At 38.3% G+C, this 25,007-nt stretch overlaps 1 protein-coding gene across 1 annotated transcript in view; it reads left to right on the plus strand.

The window, feature by feature from the left end:
• Positions 1-25,007, plus strand: part of Nwd2 (NACHT and WD repeat domain containing 2) — a 175,101-nt gene that overhangs the window by 59,616 nt on the left and 90,478 nt on the right. The window contains exon 5 of the mRNA XM_010613704.3: positions 9,797-9,885. Within this exon, the coding sequence (XP_010612006.2) occupies positions 9,797-9,885 (89 nt within the window). The remainder of the gene's footprint in view (positions 1-9,796; positions 9,886-25,007) is intronic.

A 25,007-nucleotide genomic window follows, 5' to 3' on the forward strand; every position in this document is an offset into this window, starting at 1 on the left:
AAAAGAATCATACCACAGCGATATATGAGCACCCAGTGGCACAGTTTGTAGTAGCTAAAACTTGGAAACAGTCCAGTTGCCCATCAAGTGGAGATTGGAAAAAGAAAAAAAAATTTTTTTTTATAAAATGGAGTACTACTCATCCATAAAGAACAAGAAACTAGACATAGTTATAGCTAAATGGATGTACACTGAGGCCATACTCAAGTGAATTTTATAAGTCACACATTTAAATACCAAATAGTTTCTCTGGTGTGAAAAACTAATAGTATCATAGCTTACAAATTTTTTCTCCATTTATTAAATGATCATTTGAATGTTTTTTATTTTAATTTATTTTTTAAATGTTTTCAAACCTTTCATGTCTGTAATGAGCCCCATGTGATTACAGTGTGTGTGATCTGATCTCAGCCTATTAATATTTTCTTAAGAAAATTTTACAGGTGTATTCATGAGAAGTGTGTTGGTACGTACCTCTTGTTTTGTTTTGTGTTTTTTTTTCCTTTGATGGCTTTGTCTGGCTTCAGGTTTAGTATAATAAGAGACTTACAGAAAGAGTTGAGAAGCATTCAAATTTCTGAAAGGATTTTTTTTTTAATTGAGTTTGTTGGTACATTTTAGGTATACAGTACAGTTACATTCATTATTGGGATCTTGTACCTCTACCTGACAGGTCTTGGTTCTCATTTTTTCCCCTTGTCCCTGCCCTCCCTTCACCACCTCCGGATTTTTAAAGGATTTTTCCATTATTTATATAATCTACCACTTTGCCTTCTGAGGCTCAGATTTCCTTTGTAAGATTTTTTAAATTGAGTTTATTGATGCATTTTAGGCATACAGTACAGTTACATTCATTATTGGGATCTTGTCCCTTTACATGACAGGTCTTGGTTCTCATTTTTTATAAGATTTTTAAATAAATTTAATTTTTTAATTTGTTGGAGATATGTTCAGATTCTTCTTCTTCTTGATTTAGTCTTTGTAATGTGTGTGTTTTAGGAATTTACTTTGTCTAAGTTGTCTAATTTGTTAAAAATAGTTATTGTTCAAATAAAATCTTACAATTTTATTAGCTTCTACAACATTAGTCATTATAGCTTTTTTTCAGTCATGAATTTGATATCTTGTCTGTCTTCCTTTCTTGGTGAATCTAACGAATAGCTTATAACTGTATTATTATGTCAAAGAAATAACATTTGGCTTTGATTTTTCTCTTTAAATTTTATTGATTTGCATTCTAATCCTCCTTATATTTTTCCTTCAGTTTTCTTCAAGTTCAGTTTGCTTTTACATTCTTACTTTCTTAATATGGACTCATATTACTGATTTTAGACTCCTCTGGGTGTTTAAGATACAGTTTTTGTTTCTGACCATTGCTTTAGCTTCATTCTATAGTCGTTAACATGTGTTTCATTTCATTCCATTCAAAACATTTACTTTTACACATATTTTGTTGACGCATGGATAAAAACATTAAGTATTTAGAAATCTATTAGCATATTAGTATTTTAGAACTATCTTGTTCAATTTTAAATATTTGAATATTTTCAAGTTCCCTCATAGTTGGAGAGCATACTTATTTTGATTTAATCATGTTAAATGTGAGACTTATTTGTGGTCTAGCACATGATCTACAGTGGAAAATAATCCATAAGCACTAGAAAAGCATGTGCATTCTGCTGTCTTTGAATGAATTTTTTCTATACAAATCAGGTCAAATTATCTCATAAATGTCAGGGAAATTGTTCTTCAATTTTTTGTATATACTGATTGACTTTCTATTTAGTTTTTCATCAGTTGTTAAGGAAAGGCTACTGGAGTTGCAATGGTGTTGTTGATATATTTATTTCTGCTTTTAACTTCTACATTATATATTTTAAGGGTTTATTAATGTATATACATTATAATTGCTATCTGATTGGTCTTTCTCTTCCTCTGGAAGTAAAGCCTATTTTGTCTGATAGTAATATATCCAATCTGCATTTGGTTATTGCATGTTGCATTTTTTTCTGCCCATTTTTCCTTTCAACCTATTTGTGCTTTTTAACCTAAAGTGTGTCTTTTCTAAGTGTGTCTTTTATATTGTTGTATACTGTGTTGAGCTTCTTTCTAGTACTGTAATAAAACACCCAGGGGAGACTAAAAGGTTATTTTGATTGACAGTTGTGGGCATTCTATTCCTTTTTGGAATGTTTTCTTGCTTTGGGCCTCTGTGAAGCAGTGAATCATGGGAGCAGTGCGTGGGGGAACAAATTGCTCACATTAGGGGCCAGGAAGCCAAATGAAAGGACCAGCAGAGTTCCCCATCCCCTTTCAAAAGCACATCCTCACTGATGGAAGACCTCCCACCAAGTTATACTGCTTAAAGTTTCAACTACCTTCCAGTAGTGTCACTGGCTGGACACCAAGTCTTCAGTACGTCAGACTCTGGTGGACACTGACACCAAATGGTGTCGGTTTATATAATCCTTTACATTTATATTAGCATCTATATTGGTATCTGTCATTTCTTTTAAGCTTGAAACTATTATGTTCTGCACTGCAAATATGCAAGTACCAACTTCTCTGTCTTTTTAAATCTGGTAAGGTCATTATTTTGCCTTTTTTAAAAAACAAGTTTTGTGGCTATGGAAATATTGCTTGACTTTTTCAGTACTTAGACTCTGATATTACTTTGCCTTCTGCCTCCACTCCTTTTTGATGAGAAGGTAGCCATGAAGTGTCTTGTCATTCTTCTCTGTGTTCACGCCTCTCTTTACCTTGGTTTCAAAACTTTTTCCAAAATGTGTCCCAATAGAAATCTTTTTGTATTTGTCCTATTTGTGTTCCTTTACATTTTATTAAGATAATCCTTTAAATTTAGCAACTGTTTCTTCAAATTTTTCTTACTTTTTAAATTTTTTCTTTCCTCGTAGGACTTTCTACACACACACACACACACACACACACACACACACAGGTACACACATGTCAGTATAGTTGTTTCACAGGTGTCTTTGGGAGTCTGTTCATTCTCCTCCATTCTTTAACTATAGTTAATTTAATTTCCTTGATTTTGTTTGTAGATGATTTTACAAAATCTGAACCCTTTCAGACAATTTTCATAACCTAGAATCAATCAGTCAATGATTGCCAGAATTTCTTCTCAAACACCTGAAGGAAGTAAGGTTTCTATTCTCTGCCTGTGGATCTGTGAGGGTTGGGGATAACACCTTGTAAGATTAGAGAGTGTCTAAATCTATTCCAGCCTTTACTTCCTACCAGGTTTTCTTAAGGTTCCAGATGCCCGTGTAAATATACCCAATGTCATGTTTGTTAGTGTGCAACTTTTGCATTAGCCAGAAATTTGCAGCTAAGGTTGTCCATGGCTACTTATTTCCTTGATCTTGTTGAATTTGGATGAAGCCACAGGCTAGCTGAGCCCCTGGGCCTGTCCACTTGACTTTCTCTGAGATCACTGCTTCTACTGATGGAGTTGTTCCAAGCTTAAGTCCTAATCAAGTAAGCCTTGTTTAACAATGAAGATTTTGATGGTCAGTCACAGGTTCACAGATTGATTTTCTTTGAGCTGTGGTCAGAGAGAATTGCAGGTAGGGATTTTCGATTAAAGGAGGACAGGAAAAGCCCAAGCAATAATCTCACAAACACTCACTGCTCTTATCCAAAGTTCTGATATTTTTCAAGAATCGTTTCTTCTCCATTTATTTTTTGCATTTAGTCTTTAGTTGATAAACAACATTAAAATGGTTATTTGACAGTATTGATGAGCCTGATTATTCCTTATTGATGAGATGTCTCACTTATTTTCTCACCTCTGTGACAAAATACCTGACACCTACAACTAATAAGAGGAGAGATTTATTTTCGCTCATATTTTCAGTCCATAGTCTACCGGCTTCAAAGCAAAACTTGAATGGTGGAAGGCTCTGGAAGAGGAAAGCTGCTTACCTCCTTTTGGTTGAACCCAGAGAGTGAGGGGAGGAGCCAAGAAGGGGGATGTACCCTTCTGGATCATGTCCTGGGGGACCCAGCTCTGCCAGCCAGACCCCACCACCTAAAACACATTCAGTGATGGATCCATGATCTAATTCGCTTCCACACACATGAGGATTTTAGGGGACATTTTATACCTAAGCCATAACAGAAGAGGACCCACTAAGCTTTTAAAATGCATAACCCCATCCCATATTTTGTAACTGGAATAACACATGAAAATAGATGTTGCAACATAGTTAACTATTACTTGGAAATGATATTGGATTTTAATTTATGCTAACTTTTTGTAGACAACATTTTGAGTTTGGTTTAATTAATATTTCAACTATAATAGCATCTATTTGTTCATTCATTTATTAAAAACTATTTGTGTTCTAGACTGTGCTGTAAAGATGTATGAGAAAGTCTGCTTTCCATGAGTTCACAATCAAATAGGGAAGACAAACTCAAAATAATTATTATACTAAGCTACAATTGTCTTAATCACTTTTCTTGTCACTGGGACAAAATACTGGAGACCCACAACTGAATGGAGGAGAAGTTTATTTTGGTTTACATTTTTTAGAGGTTTTGGTCTTTTCTTGATCAGCTGGTTCCCGGCAAAAGTGGGATGGTGGAAGGGTCTGAGCAAGGAAAGCTGCTCACTTTAGCACAGCCAGAAGCAGGGCATACCCTGCCAGATTATACCTGTTACCTGTTTGTTCCATCCAGACCCTACCTCCTAACAAGCACACGAAGCTTTGAGGGAAATCCAGATATAAAACATAACAACAATAGATGTGATGTTATACGGGGTGGATATAATGTTGTGTTATGATCTAGACATGGCTTGCCTGTGCATAGCAAATGTTCACAAAGCATATTGCCTATAATTGCAACAGAGAGGAGGGTAGGAGTTAGCAAGGCAAAGGAGATGTAGTAGATAAAAGCCTCTGAGTATGGAAAGCGATGAGGCCAAAGCTCAGGATCAAGTATCATCTTAAGAGTAAGGCTTTAGAAGACACAGCTGACAGCAGTAGAAGATGGAGCTTAGGTGGACATATTTTCAACTGCTGATCATTCTGGCTTTTATCATCTGGACCACCAGAGGCTAGTTTGCCCAGATTAGTTTGTGCTTTTGATTTGTCATGGAATTTACCTCTGGCAGCTCTGTAGTTCCCAGACTGTGATCCTGGAGAACAGATAAAATAGGAGACTTCTACTTCTTCAAATTGAGAAGGTGAATGCCAAACAAGCTAGTCAAATTCAAAAGATATTTATGACATAAAATTGACAGCATTTTCTGACACTGAAAGAGTGTGGCTGACTGAATAGACAGAGAGGATTTATCAGACAGCCATGGAAAGGAAGCATTTTGGGAAGCTGACAAATTAAACAACCAAAAGAACCAGATAGGTGTCCAAATGAATCACTAGCTGAGGATCTAGGGAAGAAGAGAAAATCCAGGCAAGAGCAAATGTACAGAAACCTGGGAGATAGTTTAGAATAGCAGTTTTACCAGTATATGCTTGATCTACATCTTAAATGGATCTTCTGTGCTGCTGAGGGTTGGAAAATTGACTTAATCTAACATCCATGGCTTTAAGTTTGGGTGACACAAGAGCTGTATGGGGTTCTTATACAGCATAGTCATTTCCACTTTCTTTTGTTTTTAATAAATATTTGGAATTAATCTAAACCCTTTGTGAAGAGAAATCAAGACGTTTGAAGAATGTTTTTATTAATACTTCTCTCCAACTTATGCACTTCCTCAGAATAATTGAGAAGCTGCACAGAGACCTTCATTAGCGGCAGAATCACTAAGGAATCACTTAGAAAGGAACTTTTTAAAAACCCAATAGTGCAGCCAAAGTGTTAATGCACCTTTTCAAAGCACTGAGAAACTGGGCAGACACCAGTTAATGTAATGATGATGTGTATAAAAGCTAAGTGATGATGCACTCTCTCTCTGCTCTGCACTTGAAGAGGTTCCTCCTTATGTGTGAAGTTGTGTGAGCTAATGTTTCCTGTCCATGACATTCACATGCTTTAATTGCCAACCATCCGGATTTGCTGTTAGTGTGACTCAGGGTTTTCTTATTTAGTGAAGCCAGCTTCTTTGTCGCCTATCCTAATCCATCCTATTCCATCCTATCCTAATTACTCTTCCATTTTCAGAGCCCATCATTGTATATTAATACAAATGTAGGAAAATCTGAGTCATTTTTATAATATAAGAGCACAGAATGCTATCAGATATGTTCTTGTGCTTCCTCACATGCTTAAAAAGGTTCAAAATAACTTGGCAGAAATGTATTCCTATTCTGCCAGAGATACATAGACCAGGAAAGAAATCTATATTTCATTCATTCATTTTAACTCATGACACCCAATTTCTCAACCACTGCATTTTTTTCCAAAATTCTATAGTCTTGTTTTAAAAACTGTTGGGTGACTAATTGTAACATATGAATCCCTTCTGATTCTAAAGATAATTTGAACGTAGCATTGCCCACTAGTTCACTTTTGCTGTAGGTGTATATGTGAATTTTTCATTCCCTCATTGACTGAGCATGACTAATCAGTGGGAAGGCAGCAGTGAACAAGATAAAAGAGGGTTCCAACTTCCAGTAGCTCATATTTTCATGGAGGAGACCGAGTAAATAAATAGCAGTAGAGATAAGTAGAGGGTAAATATGAAAAGAAGGAAGTAGACAGTGGTTCAGTAGCTCCCGTAGGCAGAACACTCAGGGAAGTCCTTGGATTGTAGCTGACGTTCATGTGAAAAGAGGCCCTGTAGCAGACGATAGGACCAAACATGGCAGGAGGAAGACAATGAGAATGCCTACTCTGAAGTCAGACAAATAGGACACCTGTAAATATAGAATAGTTTCTCTGGTGTGAAAAACTAAAAGTGTAAATAAGGCTCAAAGGATATAATTGATAATGTTAAATAGGAAGAAAGAGGCTAAAGGTGTACGGAAGGGGGAGGAGTGGGGGAAAGGAAATAAGGGACAAGAAAAAGTATGAGAAAAGGAAAAAATGGAAACATAGTCTTTGTAAATAGGGAAGGGTGGAGGGGGTGAAGGGAGGGCAGGAGTATGGGGAAAAAATAAGAACCAAAGTACACCATGTAAAGAAGGTACGAGATCTCAATGATGAATATAATTGTACTGTATACCTAAAAAGTACCAAAGAAACTTACTGAAATAAAACTGGTAAAGCTAAAACTATAAAAATAAGAGTCCCATGAGCAGAGTTCAGTCCAGGATTCATCTTGAGCCCAGTGATGGTGAGGCGACATGAACAGGGACAAAGGTAGGAGATGAGCTTGGAGAGAAGGAGAACATTCTATGAAACGGATGTGGGCTTCACTTCACATCCCATGAAGAGCCATCCAAGTGCTTGAAAGAAAGTAGTGACATTCTGTGACTTACATTTTGAAAAGATTTGCCCGGATGCTTTCTGCTCAATGAACTCAGAGAGTCAAGTATGAAAGCAGGGGTAGGGCCCAGGTGAAGGGAGTTTGGCTTGTATCCCGTAACAGAGGTGAGAGAGGTAGTTTAATTCACGCTTTGTATAGAAGTAGAGAGTGAAAACTTATTGGCTGTTGAAGGATATATCACAGAGAAAAATCCTCAAGATTTTTTCATGTGTTTTTTTTGTGTGTGTGTGTGTTTGTGATGCTAGGGATTAAATCTGGGGCTTCCTTCACTTGCTAAGGCAGGTGCTCTTATAGGTGAGCTAAGTCCCATCTCTAACTCAGATTTTTAAAAAATAATTTCATACCCTCAGACTCCCACACCCTTTGCTGTCACATGGACTTATCATACTGATTGTTTTTAAGGGTTGACTTTCAACAGTGCTGTATTTCTGTGGCCAAGCAAAGCAATCCATCACATGGGTGCCTGAGTTCTCTGATTTTGTCCATATGATCTGGGGCAAGTTTCTTGGCCCCTCTAACCCTCAATTTCCTTTAATTATAAAAAGAGCAATAATTTTACCTATTTTATAGGGTTGTCATCAGATATGACTTAGGAAAGTACACATAGATGTACTTAGAACAGTACCAGACTGTAGAAAGCACTGAGTAAATGTCATTTACTGGGTACTATACTTCTGTTTTTTCCTCCTTACTATTGTACCTCAGGTATTAATACCCAGTACTAAGAATTACAGTAACAATTTTTAAAAGAAACAAATTCCTGTTCCTTATGTCATCCCATAATTACTTCATTTATAAGATACTAATTCTTTGAAATTTCATAACACCAGTCCCTGTTTGGTGTACTTACAATTTCCATAATTGGTAATATTCATTTTTATGTGACTCTTTTTGTTATGAGGGTTTCAAAAAATCTGCTAAGGTCTTCTAGAGGGATTGACTATTATCAGCTTTACTCTGAAGGTAAAGTTTTCAGCTTTTAAAATGGGCAAGGGAGGATGGACATTTGATCCCAAGATTATTTAAAGGATATAAAAGCTTAATATGCTGCCTCTGACAGTGCAATGACACTCAGGACTCTGCTTAGCTTACCCCTCCTTCTTTCCTTGTAGGCTCAAACCACTTTGGATCTAAGGTAGGGAAACCTATTATTAGGTCAGGGGGTAATCTGAAGACCTGTACTATCTAAACTCTTATTCCCATGTAAACACTGGTTCCTGCCCCCTCTGCCTGGCTGCTAGCTGCGTTTCAGACTATCACAAGTGGTTATGTGCTTCTCAAGATAAGATTGAAAATAGTAGGAAATTAGAGTAGGTTAACACAAATGGCCCACTCTTCATAGACAGATGTGTTTGAGAATAACAAGGAAATTCTTTTAAATTGTTACCTTTATTATAAATGTGGTATGCAGGAGTTTCATAGCTGTAGCTGGGATTGACTTGCACTTGGAAAATAATACTTTTTATGAGATACATTAACCTAATTTTTGAAAACTATATTTTTCTTGTTTCACTGAAGTTGTTGGGCAAGGACCAACCTCTGTTAGCTCCAAGAATCTTAGGTATCATCACCAACACAAGAGAATCTTGTTGTTTGGTGCAGGAGGACTTGGAATCCCTTTCTGTGCAGAATGTTCAAGATTAAAAATGTGTGTGTTAACTCTGCGATTGTTCTGGTCTCAGGTTCTCTGTTTCTTCTTGTTATTTAATGATGGGATAAAAATATTTTATTTAGGAACTTTTACATGGTGTGGCATGTGTTAAAACAGTTGCTTTCTCTGATTTTGCGGGAAACCCCTAAACCCAAGGTTGGAGATACTAAACCATCGGCCTAGTCAATGTACAGGCGGTGAGATCTGCAGTTTTTTTATGTTTGCTTCCACAATTTGTCTCTCCTCATGATGATCTGATTGCATAGGCACTGTGCTAAGATTTTTAAAAAATTGCATTTTCTAAATACTCCAGAAAATAATGATACAGTCTGGATCTCTTTGTAAGTCAATAACTAAATCACTCAACGTGTGTATGTTGAAACTTATGCTTCACGGAGCCAAAACACCTGATCACCTTCCCCTGTGTCTATACCTCCTGCAAAGTCAGTGTGGTCAGGACTGTTGAAGAGTTTGACACGAATGCCTATGCGGGCACAAAGAACCTATGCTGAGTTCACAGCCCCACTGGCACACTCAGGCCTACCGGTGGGGTCCTGTCCATCCTGTGGGTTTCTTGTGTGTGTGTGTCAGGTGTGTGGATTTCTGTGGGATAACCCAGAAGCCAAACCCCAGCTTGATTAATATTTAATATTTAATATTTAAGTGTTCCAGAAGCATTTATGTGGGTAATGCTCACTTTCTATATGTTTGCATTTCTGTTATAGATACAGGAGCAGAAAGACAGGCACTAAGAGAAAATGTGTACCCTAAACTGAGAGAATTCTGTAGAGAAAACTACGGATTGGAATTTCAGGTAACTCTAATACTAATCTCATTTTTAATTTTGTCAGCTGAATAGGGCATTTCTTGTAACAGTTTGAGTGTTATAGCAGATAAGACTTAAGCCCTAAAAATATTTCATTTCTTTAAGCACGAATAAGAAGAAACACTGGAAAACTGAAATAAAATATTTACTCATTGTTGATGTTTTATATTGTTATGCTATACGTCTTGGACCCTGCCTGATACTGGCTAATCTTTTTCTTCAAAATGTGTTTGTTTAGTGCTTTTGACAATTTCTATTTTAAGGGAGTGTTTAAGGTATGGTCTTTAGGAATGTTTTGCATCTAAAAATCAGGACCACCTTTTCAAAGTATTTCTTTTCAGCAGCCTGGCAAGTCCTGGCCTTCCGTGTACCCTTTCAGTTTTTATTCACATTGTCAGGTATCCTTTTTTCTGAGCATTTAAGGACTTTACCATTTACCAAAAAGTAATCATGTGTACGTATGTGTGAGACATATCAGCCTTTCAAAAGCAGTAACTGCATGCATAATTGTTAAAGTTCATGAATCCTGGCATTTTATACATGATTTGTTTTTACCACCTGATATAAAAGTACTGGAGAGCATTGTATTTGTCTTGTACATCCAAAACTTGAAAAAGTAAATGGCTCTGTAGCAGATAATATTATTTACTCAGAATTTTTCTGCTTCATTTACAATAAAATTCTTGACTCTTGGATAACCTTTCAATGACATATTCACCTTGTCATGTGATGAATATGCAGTAGAGGTTTGTGGTGCAAGACTGCAAAGAGCACCATTGTTAGTGGAAGAAAATCTCACTCTTGATTTGTTGCCTCCTGGGATAAACATTTTATTTGCTGGACTTCCTGATGTCATTTAATGTTATGCCTAAAGCAGCTTCAATCTCAGCACACAATGTTGGTCAGTGACAGGCCATTAAAACACACACACATCGAATAGTTACTCATAAGCCACAATGTATTTGATAAATTGTGAATCTAAATTAAATTCCTTGTCATGAATTCAGCACTACCTTCTCTGAGGAATCTGGTTCTACTGATAACAGGATTCCAGTGGTTACAAAGCCTCCAATCTGTTAAGATTCCAAAGACTTGGCATCTCCTTGAGGACAGAGTTACCAAAGGGGAAGAAATGTATTCAAGCAAGTTAATCCCATCTTTGAGTTTGTTTTGTTTGCATCAGTTTTATCTGGAGAAGGAGGAAGTTGTTGAGCTACAGAGCAGCCACCATAAAACACAGTACTGACTAGGATTAGCTGAGGGGATAGAAATGAAAAAATCTATTTAAAATTAGAGGGGGGCACAGATAAAGACAGACAACTAAAAGAAAACTGCAGAAGGCAAAAGCTGGTAAAATAAGTAAATGGTAAAACACATTCCAGAAAGGTGCACCTGATGCAGTCAGTGAGTTGCTGGACAGCTGTTGCAATCCTGGGGCACAGACGATGGAACTGAGTCCCTGAGTGACTTACTGTGCTGGTCTTTCAATGCAGCATCTAAACCAGGGTTGGTAACAGCTGACGTTTCTGAGATGGTGTTCAGGGTAAAATACGCAGAGTTGTATTTCTTTACTAGTTTGAAAGTTTCACAGGAGCTCAAATATGTATCTGAGTCCTCTAAGGTTGTACATTTTAGTGTAGTTTTTTAAGGTAGATTAATTATAGATCTTCTCCCTAAGGATATGCTTTTCAGAAAGATAGTTCTCTTTCCTCAAGTGCAACAAAATGTGATGCCAAAAGCTTCCTGGGAAGACAGTTCACCCCATAGTATTCCAGATTCCATCTTTGGTCGTGCATTGCACCTAAGAGAAATACATTTTTGAGGTAATCACCATACCAATCTATTTTATGCCTGCTTGCTGTTACTTATGTTGTTCTCTCCATCTGCAGTGTTTTCCCATCTGGCTTTTCCCTTGCTTGCCTTCTGGAGCCTACCCCTTCTGTAGACTTTTTCCGTGTGCTCTCCTGTTGTGCTACTCTCCTTCTTGCCCACTGCCCTGAAGCAACCGTGTTGCTTTTGGCACTCAGAACAGTACAGTCTTTTCCACTTAGGAATTTTGCCTTGCTTATGCTGTGTGTCAGTCACAATCGCTGTCAAACATATACTGTGTGTGTGTGTGTGTGTGTGTGTGTGTGTGTGTGTGGTATCAGGGATTGAGCCTAGAAAACCCTGAGCTACATCACCAGACAATTCACTCATTTTTTCATTCACTCATTCATTCATTCATATTTTGAAACTGGTCTTGCTAAGTTGCTCAGGCTGAGTTAAAAGCTGCTATTTTCCTGCATCAGATTCCCAAGTAGCTGAGCTTATAGGCACACATCACCACACCTAGCTTATAAAACCCCTTATCTCCATGTGGCTGCTTTCTTTTTGTCCCTTGGCTCTTCAGTGAAATGTCAGTTCTCGAAATGCTTCCTTGATGCCTCAACGTAAAGCCACTACTTAGTTGTTCTCATTGATGTTGTACTATTTCAGCTACTTGTGTTGCATGTATATAAAGTATATTTTTTTACTTATGCATTTTCTTACTTCTTGCAGACTGAAAGTTCCACAGAACAGAAGTCTAGAATAGTACCAAGTACATAGGATTCCAAAGAAATTTATTGAATGAATAAATACCTGCATAAAAAAAAGATGAATGAAGATTCAGCCCAAACATTACTTCCTAAAAACTCTTCTGATTTCCCCTCTTCTTTCCAGGACATGTCATGTACTGTCCTCATTGTTCTCCTAAAATTCTATGCATAACTAATCATTAATCCCTTCAAAAAGTGTGTGTTGAGCACTGACCACATGCCCATCACCATTCTGATGCTAGCAAAACAGAAGCAAACCACACAGATTCTCTCTCCTGAGGAGTTTCCAGTATTGTAAAAGAAGGCAAATTAAGAACAGGTGCATGCCAGTGGCAGTAAATGTATTGAATGAACACTTATACGAAAAGTAAAGCAGGGTAAGGCGGGACAGAGACTGCCAGGTGGCCGGTAAAGGACTTGATGTTCTTTGAGCAGCATTCTAAAGACAGTGACAGAACACATCACAGTGATGTCAAGTGAAGAAGGACACCATGCATAAGAAATAAAAAATAGGAACTGAAGCAGAAGTGGGCTTAGAACATTCTAGAAAACAATAAAGTAGCCAAGTCTGAGTTAGGCAAGGGATATAATTAGAGATGTCAGTCAAAGTCTGGTCATTGTAGATATGAAGGACATAAAATTTTACTAAGCAGAGAGAATTGCATAATATGACTTGCCTCACTCAGGTACTGTGAGTAGAATGGAAGAGGGAGGAAAGGTAGAACTGAGAAGTAACTATGGCAGGCTTAATGTGAGCAGTGGAGAGAATAAGATGTCATGTGGTTAGGAACGCATTTCCCCATTATGTTTAAGGACTTTAGTTGTCTGATTCAGCTTTCACAGCAGTCAGACAAGTAGCTGACACATAGTAAACCCTTCTGGAAAATCTTCACTGAACTAGATTACTAGAATATGGAGTTACATTTTAAATAAGTCCACATACCTTTATCTGTGTGCCCATTTGGCAGGATATTTTATAGAATTGCCTTCAATTTTTTTTTTCATTTAAACTAGCAGAGTTAATGAAAATGCACCAGACTATGTGAACTCAGTTAGATGGCATGTGATCTGTAGAGAGAGTGATAGCTCAGAGATGGAAACAGAGTGGAAAGAACACCAAGCTCTTGAGGCGAAGACTACACATGGCTTCAGACAAACATGGCATCTAAACAATGTGTGATTTATTTACCAGAGTTCCCTAAATGCTTCAGCTGTGGTGAAAAGGATAGAAATACAGAACAAGGAAAACAAGTTGGCCAAGACTAAACCTAGGCAAGGTAGGGATCTCTGAAGGGAGTATTTAACTGATCTTGGCTCTTAGGGCATCTCCAGTGTAAAAGCAGCTTCCATTTGAGGGCAGCCAGTCAGCTTGGGATGACTCTTGAAGAGTCCCTTGGGATAATCAGCTTTTGTGGATGTCTACTGTAATGTCTGCCTGCAACCTCTTGCACACGAAAGTTCATAAACACTAATTTTCTTCACCGATAACACCCAGAAAATCCCACAGAACTGCCAGTTCAGCCTCTTCAAATATTTCTCCAATCTCTGGCATTTGTTGAAGCCTATATTATTGTCATCTTGACTACCGGCACAGACACCCTGTTGGCCTTCACCTCTTCCTTCTCCTCCCCGAGACTTTCTGGTTTTAACTACTCACCATGTCACTCCACAGCATGATTCCAGTGACCTTTTTGAAAGGCAAATCTTGACTCTTTCATCTACACTCCACATTTCCATTTACGTAGGTCACCCCAGCATGACATGCAAGTTTCTCTTATCCTCCCCTGCCTACCTTTGAGGTCCTGTGGGTCACTCTTTTCTACTGACAGCATTTTATAGCCTTGCCGAATATATTCATTTTCCAAGTATGTTCTTCCTTTATCTTGAGTCTTCACACTCATGGTCCGCTTAAAACCCCCTCCCACCATCAGGCAAACAAACAGAAAAACTAGTCATTCTTCAAGAAACAGTGACCATTCTTTGCGATTCCATAGTGCTTCATTCCTTATTTTTAATAGCATATTAATTTTCTTTGATTACTTTTTAAATACCCCTGTGCCATTAATTGAGATCTTTTAGAAATAAGGAATGGTATTATTATATCTTCATAGGCCCAGCATCTTTTATAGTACCTGGCTTACACTAGATACATATGCTGGTGATTCATGACTCAGTGGCTGTCATATCTAGTTGACTGAACTTAATTCATTGATTAAATGAATAAGATATAAAAGCTGAGAAACTAGACCAGAATTATTCTAAAGGTATATAAGGTGAGTCAGAAATCCAACCCGTATGTATATGTGTGTGTATATATAGACAAGTTTAATTTTCTACTAATCACATTTTGAAAGTAAAAGGAAACTGATAAAATTTAATATTTTAGTCAATATGTCCCAAACATTTACAGAATTAAATGATATTAATGAAATATTTTACATCTGGGTGCATCCTATGTTTCAGAGTCCGTGAGTAGTTTACACTACTAACCCATTTCAATTTGGATTGGCTTCATTTCCAGGGCTCCACCACTGCACGTGGCCAGCACATCCCAGACTTAACTGTGTGAGTGTAAATGACAGCAGGAACTGTATAGCATCATTCTGAAAGATCCTGCATCGAGCTGGGGATTTAGCTCATTGGTTCTGCTGCCTGCCTTGCAAGCTGAAGGACCCGAGTTCAATCCCCGATACAAAAAAAGAAAAAAAATGTGTGAAAGATCCTGCATGGTATAAATGTCCAGTGATAGGCACCTGTCTGAGAGTAGTGGAGACCTTAGCTAAAGGAGCTATGGAAAGGAAATTCATTTGTATGTGTAAAAAGTTATAGTAAATAATTTTCCAGCTGTTAAAACAGTTACTTTTTCTTTCATCTGATCATTTTTAGACATTGTGTTAATAAGGTGTATAACTTGAATCGGTTAGTGCTGCTGTCAAAAGTACTGTGGAACCATGTGTGGCCCTCATGTGTGAGACAAGAAAACTAAAGCGTCAACCAATTCAGCAATTCAGTTGCTTGCTGTATTTATACTCAGCAGGCGCATGATGGAGACCGGAACTGCTCTTATTTCTAAAGCTTAAATTAATAGCCCTTGTCTTAGCGGATGCCATTTGTTACCTTTTGCGTGTTTGCTAAATAAACTTTCAAAAATAATTCTCCCCATATGCCTTTGCAATTAAGTATGATGACTAGGTCTCCCAGAGAGAATCCTCTCGAATGCCAGCTGCAGCCCTTTGCTTCTCTGCCAGGCCAGGCTGGCTTCCCAGGTGTGTAGGAAAGTTTGAAGTGAAAACAGCTCCTGCTTGCAGAAAATCTTGCCCACACCTGCTTCCTGCTTCCGAACGACATTGTGATGACATCGAAAGGCACCAAAAGGAGGGGTGCTTGTCCTGGGCAGAGGAGCCTTGAACCCCTTGGGTCTGGGTGTGGCCCCCACCTACAAGTTTTACCTGTGCTCTTAGTTGTCTCCCGCTCAGGCTCACAGTCAGAATGTTATCCCCTTAAGTCCTTGTCTGTACATGGTCGCCTGCGTCAGCATCTCCAGCTCTCTCCCCTCCAGAGTTGCATGAAGGTAGTGCTAGCGTTTGAATGTTAACATATCTGAAAAAGAACTCATTCCTCTCTCGCTTTTCCTGGTTTCCTAGCTGCTTCTGTTGCTGGTTTTGTAGACTTTCAACTCTTGCCTCAGAGTCCATTCTTCTACCCTTTGTACCTGGGAGCCAAGCTGCTGTTGTTCCCATCTGCTCTTCTGCCACGGTGTTTCTTAGAAGCACAGTTTTTCTTTCCATTTAATGAGTCTCTGTCTCTGCTCAGACTTCTGTTTCTTGATAGCTGAATGGCTATGGCAGCCCTTTTCTGATCTCTCCCTGCTTTGCTCTTGTTGTTGTTGTTTGTTCTCGTCCAGATTTTACACAGCCTCTCAGTCTTCCTTGAAATAGTACTTACTAGATTTCACTGATTCCATCATGCTTGGCTTTTCACATTTTCTTACACCTCTAAATTAGGATTAATCTTAGTAATAAATGGTGTGGCACCGTGTAATAGGCAGTGCATTTTGTTTTTAGTGATACACACAATATGGGAGCAATCTGCACTGGTGCTGTTTCACATTCTGCACAGTGCAGCATATTAGATCACTTGCAGCATACAATAGGAATAGCATGGGCTTCTCTGTTATGTATGAATATTCTAGGGCTCCGTCCCGAACCTGTAGATTGCCAGTCCTATGACTGCGAACACATTTTGTTACCTCTTGCATGCAGAGGATTCCTATGTAAAATGATAGATTAGTGATTATCTTCCAGGGTTGTTGTAAGAATTAAATGGGATGAAACAAACTGCCTGGCACATGGATGGCCCTCGACCAATGTTAGATGGTTTGTTGTTTTTTTTTTTTTTGTTTTTTTTTTTTTTTGTTTTTTTTTTTTTTTGGTATTTCATCTTTTTAGGTAGTTTTCATCATCAAGAAAGTATAGTGATGAAATTACTCATGTATATTTTAGTTTTGGCTTTCTAAATACAAAAACGGTTTTTGCTGTGGTCATTCCAAAGCATTATATGTCTGAGGGGTGTTTAATGTCTAATAAAGAAGGAATTTGGTAGAGAATATTCAGGAAATATTACTGGTTCACCTGTAAAGGGGATCACGCAGCAAGACAAAAACAAGATTGGGGTTAGTTTTCCATCTGTGCTATTGTAACAGAACATTTGAGACTAAAAAATTTATGAAAGAACAGAACTTTATTTTCTTGCCATTCTCAAGGCTGGGAAGTTCAAGATCAAGGTGCCATCAGGTTTTGTACCTGGTGAGGGGCCAGTCTGTGTCTCCGCCATGGCCCCACAAACACTGCATCTTCCAGAGAGAACACCGAATCTTCACGTGGTGGAAGTGCAAAAAGTGCAGACGCCCCCACCCCACCTCCGTCCCTCTTGAGAGCACTATTAACTCATTCGAAAACCATGGCATAAGTCTATGAGCTTGAGAGGAGATCTTTCTAAATTACTTGAATCATTTCTTTGATACTTCAGCAGTCCTTAGGCCTCTGCTCCTGGAGACATAATATGCAGAGAAAAGGGCACAGTTTGTGAACCTATCCCATTTGTTTCTGTGTCAATCAGAGAAGGAGACACAAGGAGGCAGAGACAGAATTCAACAGATCTGCTGCCCCATTTCCTGCCTCTGGGCTTTGCTTCAGAAGGGCACAGGTACTTTAGATAAGGGAAAAATAAGCAGGAAGATATGGAACACTGAGGGCAGCTTACCTCTGCTGTCTGAACAGGACTCCAGAAAGAAATGGCCTTACAAAGATCCCTCCTCCCTCAAATGGTCAGGGCGTGGCCATATCACAGGGTGGCATCGGAGATGAGTTTTAACACTGAAGCTGCACTAGGTCTCTGTGTTTCATATGCTGAGCTGAGAGCCACTTTAGCCCCATATTCGGAAGAGGAGCACACAAAAGGCCCTGGTTGAATAAGCTGAATGGAGCTTGGACCAAAGTCTCAGGGCTCTTCATCCATGCAGAGAGGTTGGTCTGGATAAGCTCCAGACCACCAGCCAGTGACCAAGCTTGGGAAAGGCCAGTCGATGAGTCAAACTGCCTCTCACCAGGCTCTTGACTTGCAGCAACCAGGCAGGAAACTGGCATTGCATGGGGCTGTGCTCAGGGATTCCATTTGCCCCTTTGGGATATGAGGTCACTGGATGGAATCTTAGGGAAAAGAAGCAGGAAAATGGGAAGACGTGGCTTTTTAGAGACTTCACATCTAAAGTCACTAAATAAAATGTCCATGAGAACAACATTTTGGACTAAGCCTTAAGTGAGATAGAACTAAAAGTTCACTTTATCTTGCTGGTCAGAGGAGAGTTGGGCATGAATCTAAACCAGCTGTAGACAAAATAAGCTAATTCTCTGTGCATAGCAAAATTGTAGGTAAGGTTAAATTGTATGAGTCCTATCAGCTTGGCCTTCCTAATGATTAAAGGATTTATTTACACAAATGGCCCATCATCAGTCTTAGCTACTGCTTTTCTTCTACCTTTTCTTGCTTCTTTCACCACAGACTTCTTGTTCCACTGAGCCTTTTTGTCTCCTCTGTTGCACATTTGTTTTTGTTTTTTTGTTTTGTTTTGTTTTTTTGTTTTTTGGGTTTTTTTTTTTTCCTAGCTGGCTTGCTTCTTGGGAATCCCAAATCACTTCTTTCTACTGAGTTGCATGGGTGGCTTTGTAATTGATGGGATTTGTTGCTAAGCCCTTGGTCTTTTCTCCACGTTTTCAGCTAACCACCCCTTTCTCATTTTTCTGTGAATCCGTTGGATACTTCTTTCTACCGGGAATGCACATCTCTTTACTGAATGGCATCATCATCTCACTCAGGCCAGGGCTCCAGCCTGTGTAGTCACTTTACATTTCAGTGCTGTCTGTCAAAGCTTAGATGGGCCTGCAAAGTTGATATTCTATTACAAACATGCTCCAACATTCATCTTTCATCCATGTGAGTGAGCTAGCTTATAAAGGAGGAAGGGAGGCAGAGATGATAACAGGCAAAGGGGAAGGTAAGTATTGGTGCCGCAGTTTACCTTCATTGCTCCAGTTTGTGGATATCACCTCACCATTTCTGCAGGCTCGAGTGGCTTTTCTCGGAATCTTACAAGACAGTGTTAGTGTTTCTCTTTCATTTTGTACCCATAGACAATCTTCTAATCCTTCTCCTAAATGTAGAGTGGCAATAATTGTGAGAAGCTTTAGAATTTACAGGAGGATTTATACTTTACTGAGCATTAATTTCTGCTAACTCGTGGATGAATGCCCTCAACAGTGGAAATCATCCAAAAGGATTGGTTCTTCTATACACAGAATGAGAAAAAAGCCCCCAGTTTGCCAGGGACGTATAAGTTGAAGAATCATCACAAAGTATTTCTCAAATTTGGAACACGTGGCAGCTACTTTTTTTTGTCTTTTTTTTTATGGGAAGGGGAGGCTTTTAATAAATCTTTGTTGATTAAAAAGAGCACAGTTTAAGAGGTTTGTTTTGTCAATAATTAGACATAGATCAGTGAGAAAGTTAACCCCAATGTTCTCATCTATAAAACATTTCTTTTTTCCCCCCATTAAGTTTATTGATATATTTCAGGTATACAGTATAGTTGCATTCATCAATAGGATCTTGTACCTAGCCTAGTAAAACATTTCGTGAACCTAATCTTTCATTTCCCCTCTGCCTTCCAAAATGTATGACATTATGACCTCTCCGCCTGCACAGCACACCTTGTGTCATATTTCTGTCTGTGCAGCATTATTCTGAGTATTGTTCTCAGTCTTGGTCTCTCTGGAGGACAGTCTCCTATGTAGACATCCCTCAAGGCTGAACATGTATGTTACCTCCTCAGGGACATCAACCCCTGGAAATCTGGGACAGATGTAGGTGTTTGGTCCCCTGGGCTTTATTCATTTCTTCATGTGTGTTTACTGAGCCTCTGCCTTGCACCAGGCAGTTATGAGTCCAGTGGGACCACGGTGTTGAACACAGGTTCTGCCGTCATGGAGCTAACAGTGTCACAGAGCACACAATCTTAAACCACAGGGACCGTGCTCTTGCCATGTGTAATGAAAACCAGCCACAAGGGGTCTTTAGAAGAACTACCATCTAAACAGAACCCTGAAGGATGTGTTGGTGGCAGGGCCAGGTAGACAGGAAAGCTATTCCAAGCAGAAGGAGCAGTTTTCATAGAAAGATTTGGAAGAGAACTTCAACTTCACGTAGAATTTGCTGTGTGCCAGCCGTTCGCTCTAAATCAGTGATGCCAAACCTTTTAGAGTTCTCAGTAGAAACAGCCTGCTGGGGCACGTGTGCCGTGTGTCCTCCACCATTGTTCTAAATGCTCCAGGCTCAGTAACTTGTGTAATCGTTGCTGTGAACTTAGGAGATGAATTTCATCTTCCTCATTTTATCAGTTGAAGAAACATAGAAATACAGAAGCAGTTAACTTTCGAAGATCCCTGTACACATAAGCGGTAGAGTCAGCATTTGAGCCAAGGTAGTTTGGCTCATGTTCATGTACTTAGTAATCAGTACTCGTCCCCACATTGGTGAAAATTTATATATGCATGTGTGTATGCGTACAAGTATTCATAGGTAAGTATATATGTTTCAGCGTATACCTCTGTATCTGTACACACGCACACACACACACACACACACACACACACACACACACACACACACACGAAAGTGCTCACAGCCAGAACATGAACACTGAGGAAGAATATGATATGAAATGAGGTTGGGGAGTCAAGGACCAGATCACAGCAAGTTCATAAATCAAGTCACGGATTCTAGATGCTATCTTCAGAATATTAGGAAGTTAAACAGAGAGCATGCTGTAAAATAGTTTCATAAACTTAAGGAGTATATAAGTTGCTTTTTGCAGTGTCTGGCTGAGTAAAATGAAATCTTTGCTATAGTGGACAGATTGGCATTTTTAAAAAGACCTCTCAGCCTGCAGTATGGTTCATGGACCGAGGAAGGCAAGAATGCAAGCAAGAAGATAATTTATACAGCTGCATTGATTACATGGAGATGTGTACCCTTGGAAGTACCTTTAGATGCAGTGTTTATGGAAATCCTGGAGACAGGCAGGACAAGATAAATTCGGGGTTTTCACTTAGGGATATTGTTTGTTTGTGGTCAGGTAATCTGCTGCTGAGAGCTGGGACCCACTTGGAGCCTGGTTAAATTTCCCTTATGCAGCTCACTTGGCTAGTTTATGCTCTGCACAGGGCGCTGAAACACAGCAGTTCCCATCTTGCTGTCCCAGAAATGCCTGGTCCCATCTCTGTCTCCAAATGCAGTAAGACCTGATAGTCAAGTTTTCTGCCTTGCTTCACAGAGGAGTTCTTCCTTACTACATGGAATCATTAGGGATGTCAGGAGGCTAAATATCACAGGACATGGGTGAAGTCTAAGCCATGAGTCTTCTTCATGAAGCTTTGGATGAATTCATCATCTGACCTCATATTGTTGGTCTCTTTCTTTCTGGTGATCACATATCCCCAGAGCCAGCCAGTGGTCACCCTGGATTTAATGTATGACCTAGTTTTGTTGTTGTTGTTGTTGTTGTTGTTGTTGTTGTTGTTGTTGTTGTTTTAATAGACCTGACTACTTTGGCATGCTCCCCTGTTAGTTATCCATTTCATGACCAAAAAAATAATGCAGGTGACATACAGTCAGTATTCACAATAATTCTAGTAAAAGTGCACCCATGGGTGACCTGGCCTGGAGCCTGTCTTGTGATGTGTGTATCTGGGACAAGCCGTTCTATGTGGAGACCATCAGCACAAGTAAACACTACAGCTTACTAATGGTAAACAATGTCACATAGTGCCAGCCTGAGCTTTAATACTCTGTCTTGCTTACTTTCTCCAGTGGGATGACCATTTTGGAAGTGGCAAACAAATGCTAGAACAAATTCTAATTAGTGCTGTCTTCATCACTGTGACCTTTGAAAGTTGTGTCCTTAACATAGTGTTGATGCTTTTCAAAAATTTCTCAGTGCCTTTTCTGTCCTTTTGGATATTTTTATTGATGGTAGGTGTTAGTCCTTTTAAGAATACATCTTATGTCTTGGGAACAAGATCATTTAAAAGCCATCTTTCATATATGGAAAGGGCAGGAAGGCTGCAGAAATACCATTTTTTAATCCAAACTAACTTAAACTAAAAACTGTTTTTTTTTAAGTATGAAAGAGTATTCTTGAAGGGGAAAACAATGGCAGAACCAGCGTAGTAGTATACAGCCTCCTATCATAAAAACTTGGAAGAACCTCCCTGTCAGTACTGGATATGCTTTAAAATATATACAGTTAGTCACGTGGTATGGTGGTGATGTAATCTCAGCATTTAGAAGGCTGAGACAAGAGGATCACCCTGAGTTTGAAACCAGTCAAAGGCCAGCCTGATCTACACAGCAAGACCCTGGCTCAAAATAAATAAATAAACAGAATAGAATAGAATAGAATAGCATTCAGTGGTGTCCTACAGTGTGAGCTATTTTACAAAGAAAACATTTTGGAAAATATTTATTTTCAAAGGCTCATTCCACAGTAATGATTGTGTAAAGACCATTATGAATTCGAACTTATTATTTTGTTTCTTACAAGTTGCTTTATTATTATATAATCTTAGCATTTAAATGATTACATCTTATTGCAGGGGTAATATATGTTAGGGCTTTATTTGCTGAGTTTTTGCTTTCAGATCAGTTCAACACATTAGAATAAGCATGATAAGTTAGCTTCCCTAAGATATTTTTAAAACAAATGAGATGGTTTTAAGTAAAAAGATAAAATCAAATTACTTTTATGTGCTTTTATACTTAAATGATGAAATAAGTAAAGGCACATAAAATGTGCTGTCAACAAGTTCGTCTTCCAGTAAATAATAAATTAGATTCCAGAGTCTGCAGTGCCTGGACATTAGGCTAAAAGCTAAACTTAATTTTTAAAAGTATATAATAAATCTTGCCCTGTTGAGCACATTAGGTTACAAGTGATTTTTGCCATTCATTGATCATGTGGATATATGGAATATCTGTTCACCCAAAATGATGCTTTGTATTGCACATGTTTGATGCTACATTTATTTCTTCCTTGTCTTAATGGTTGCTTGATTTTATCTTTTTTCATCATTTTTCTGCCCAAAAAGACATATAGAAAGGACAGTTTAATGGAGAAAAGCTAAAGGTAGAATATATTTAAACAAAGCTATTGAAGTGAGAAATTCAGTTACAAAGGCCTGGAAGAGGGCAGCAGTAACAGATCAAAAACTTACAAAAGATACCCAAGCCAGGTGTGGTGGAACATGCCCATCATCCCAGAACTCTGGGAAGCCGAGACAGAAGGATTGCAAGTTCAAGCCCAGCCTGGGGGAACTTAGTGATTTTTTCCAAAACCCTGTCTCAAAATAAAAACTCATGCATTTATTCATTCATTCATGATACAGCATAGTAGTAGAAGGTCCTTGGGTCCAATCTCCACTATGGAACCAAAAAACCCCAAAAGACTGCTAAAGGTGGCATGGATCTGTTTGGATTATCATTATATAATACTATCACATTCTATTTTAAGTTACACTTACCTTTTATAATGCTTTGTCTGATCTTTGTGTTACCATTCTGGTTTTTTATGGTTAATATTTGCGGGATACATCTTTATCCATCCTTTTAATTTCAATCTATTTATTTAAATTTAAAATTGTCTTCTCCTTAGGGATGTAGCTCAGCAGTGCAGTGCCTGTCTGGCAAGTGTGAGGCCCTTAGTTCAATTCCTGGTTCCAAAATTAAATAAATAAAATAGTCTTCTCTAGACAACATTAGTTGAATCTTGTATTTATCCAGACAGACAGTCTCTGACATTGTTTTGTTGTTGTTGTTGTTGTTTTTCTCATTGAGTTTATTGGTACATTCTAGGTATACAGTACAGTTACATTTACTATTGGGATCTTGTACCTTTACATGACAGGTCTTGGTTCTCATTTTTTCCCCCTTGTCCTTGCCCTCCCTTTACCTCTCCTCCCCTCCACATTTACAAACATTTTATTTCCATTTTTTCAATTTTCTCTTATTTTTTCCTTTCCCTTATTCCCTTTCCCATACCTTTTCCATTTTCCCTACTCCTTTAGCCCTTTTCTTCCTATTTCACATTGTTAATTATCCCATTAGGTTCTTGTGTACTATTATAGTTTATTCACACCAGAGAAACTATTCGGTATTTACATGTGTGACTTATTTATTTCACTTAGGAGTATATCCTCAATATGTATCCATTTTAGTCTCTGACTTTGACTGCAATTTTTAAATCATTCACCTTTAATAGCATTATTGATATAGTTGGATTTACATCTTGCATTTTACTTTTATCTGTGTCGCATGTCTTTTGTGTTCCTTTTATTCTCTACTAGTTTGTTTTTGCATTAAGTGAATATTTTCTAGAGTAACGTTTTAATTCCTCTAATGATTTTCTCACAATATTTTCAGTTATTTCTTAGTAGTTACTTTTGAGTATATACTTTTTTTATTCATTCACTCATTTATTCATTTATTCATTTAGTTTATTTTTTTTCAGCTTTAATTGAGTTTATTGGTACATTTTAGGGATACAGTGCAGTTACATTCATTGTTGGGATCTTTTACCTCTACATGACAAGTCTTGATTCTAATTTTTTCCCCTTACCTCTGCCCTCCCTTCACCCCCTCCTCCCCTCCCCATCTACAAACACTTTATTTTCATCTTTTCATTCTCTCACATTTTTTTCTTTTCCCGTTTTACTCTTCCCCTACCCATCCCACCTTCCCTACACCTTTACCTCCTTTCTTCCCATTTCTAAATGTCAGTAATCTTATTAGGATCTTATGCATTGTTGCAGATTATTTACACCAGGGAAACTATTCGGTATTTACACATGTGTGACTTATTTATTTCACTTAGGAGTATATCTTCAATATGTATCCATTTTCCTATGAATGAATCTATTTTCT

Source organism: Fukomys damarensis, unplaced genomic scaffold (genome assembly GCF_012274545.1).
Source record: "Fukomys damarensis isolate Sample0158 unplaced genomic scaffold, DMR_v1.0_HiC HiC_scaffold_35, whole genome shotgun sequence".
NCBI lineage: Eukaryota > Metazoa > Chordata > Mammalia > Rodentia > Bathyergidae > Fukomys > Fukomys damarensis.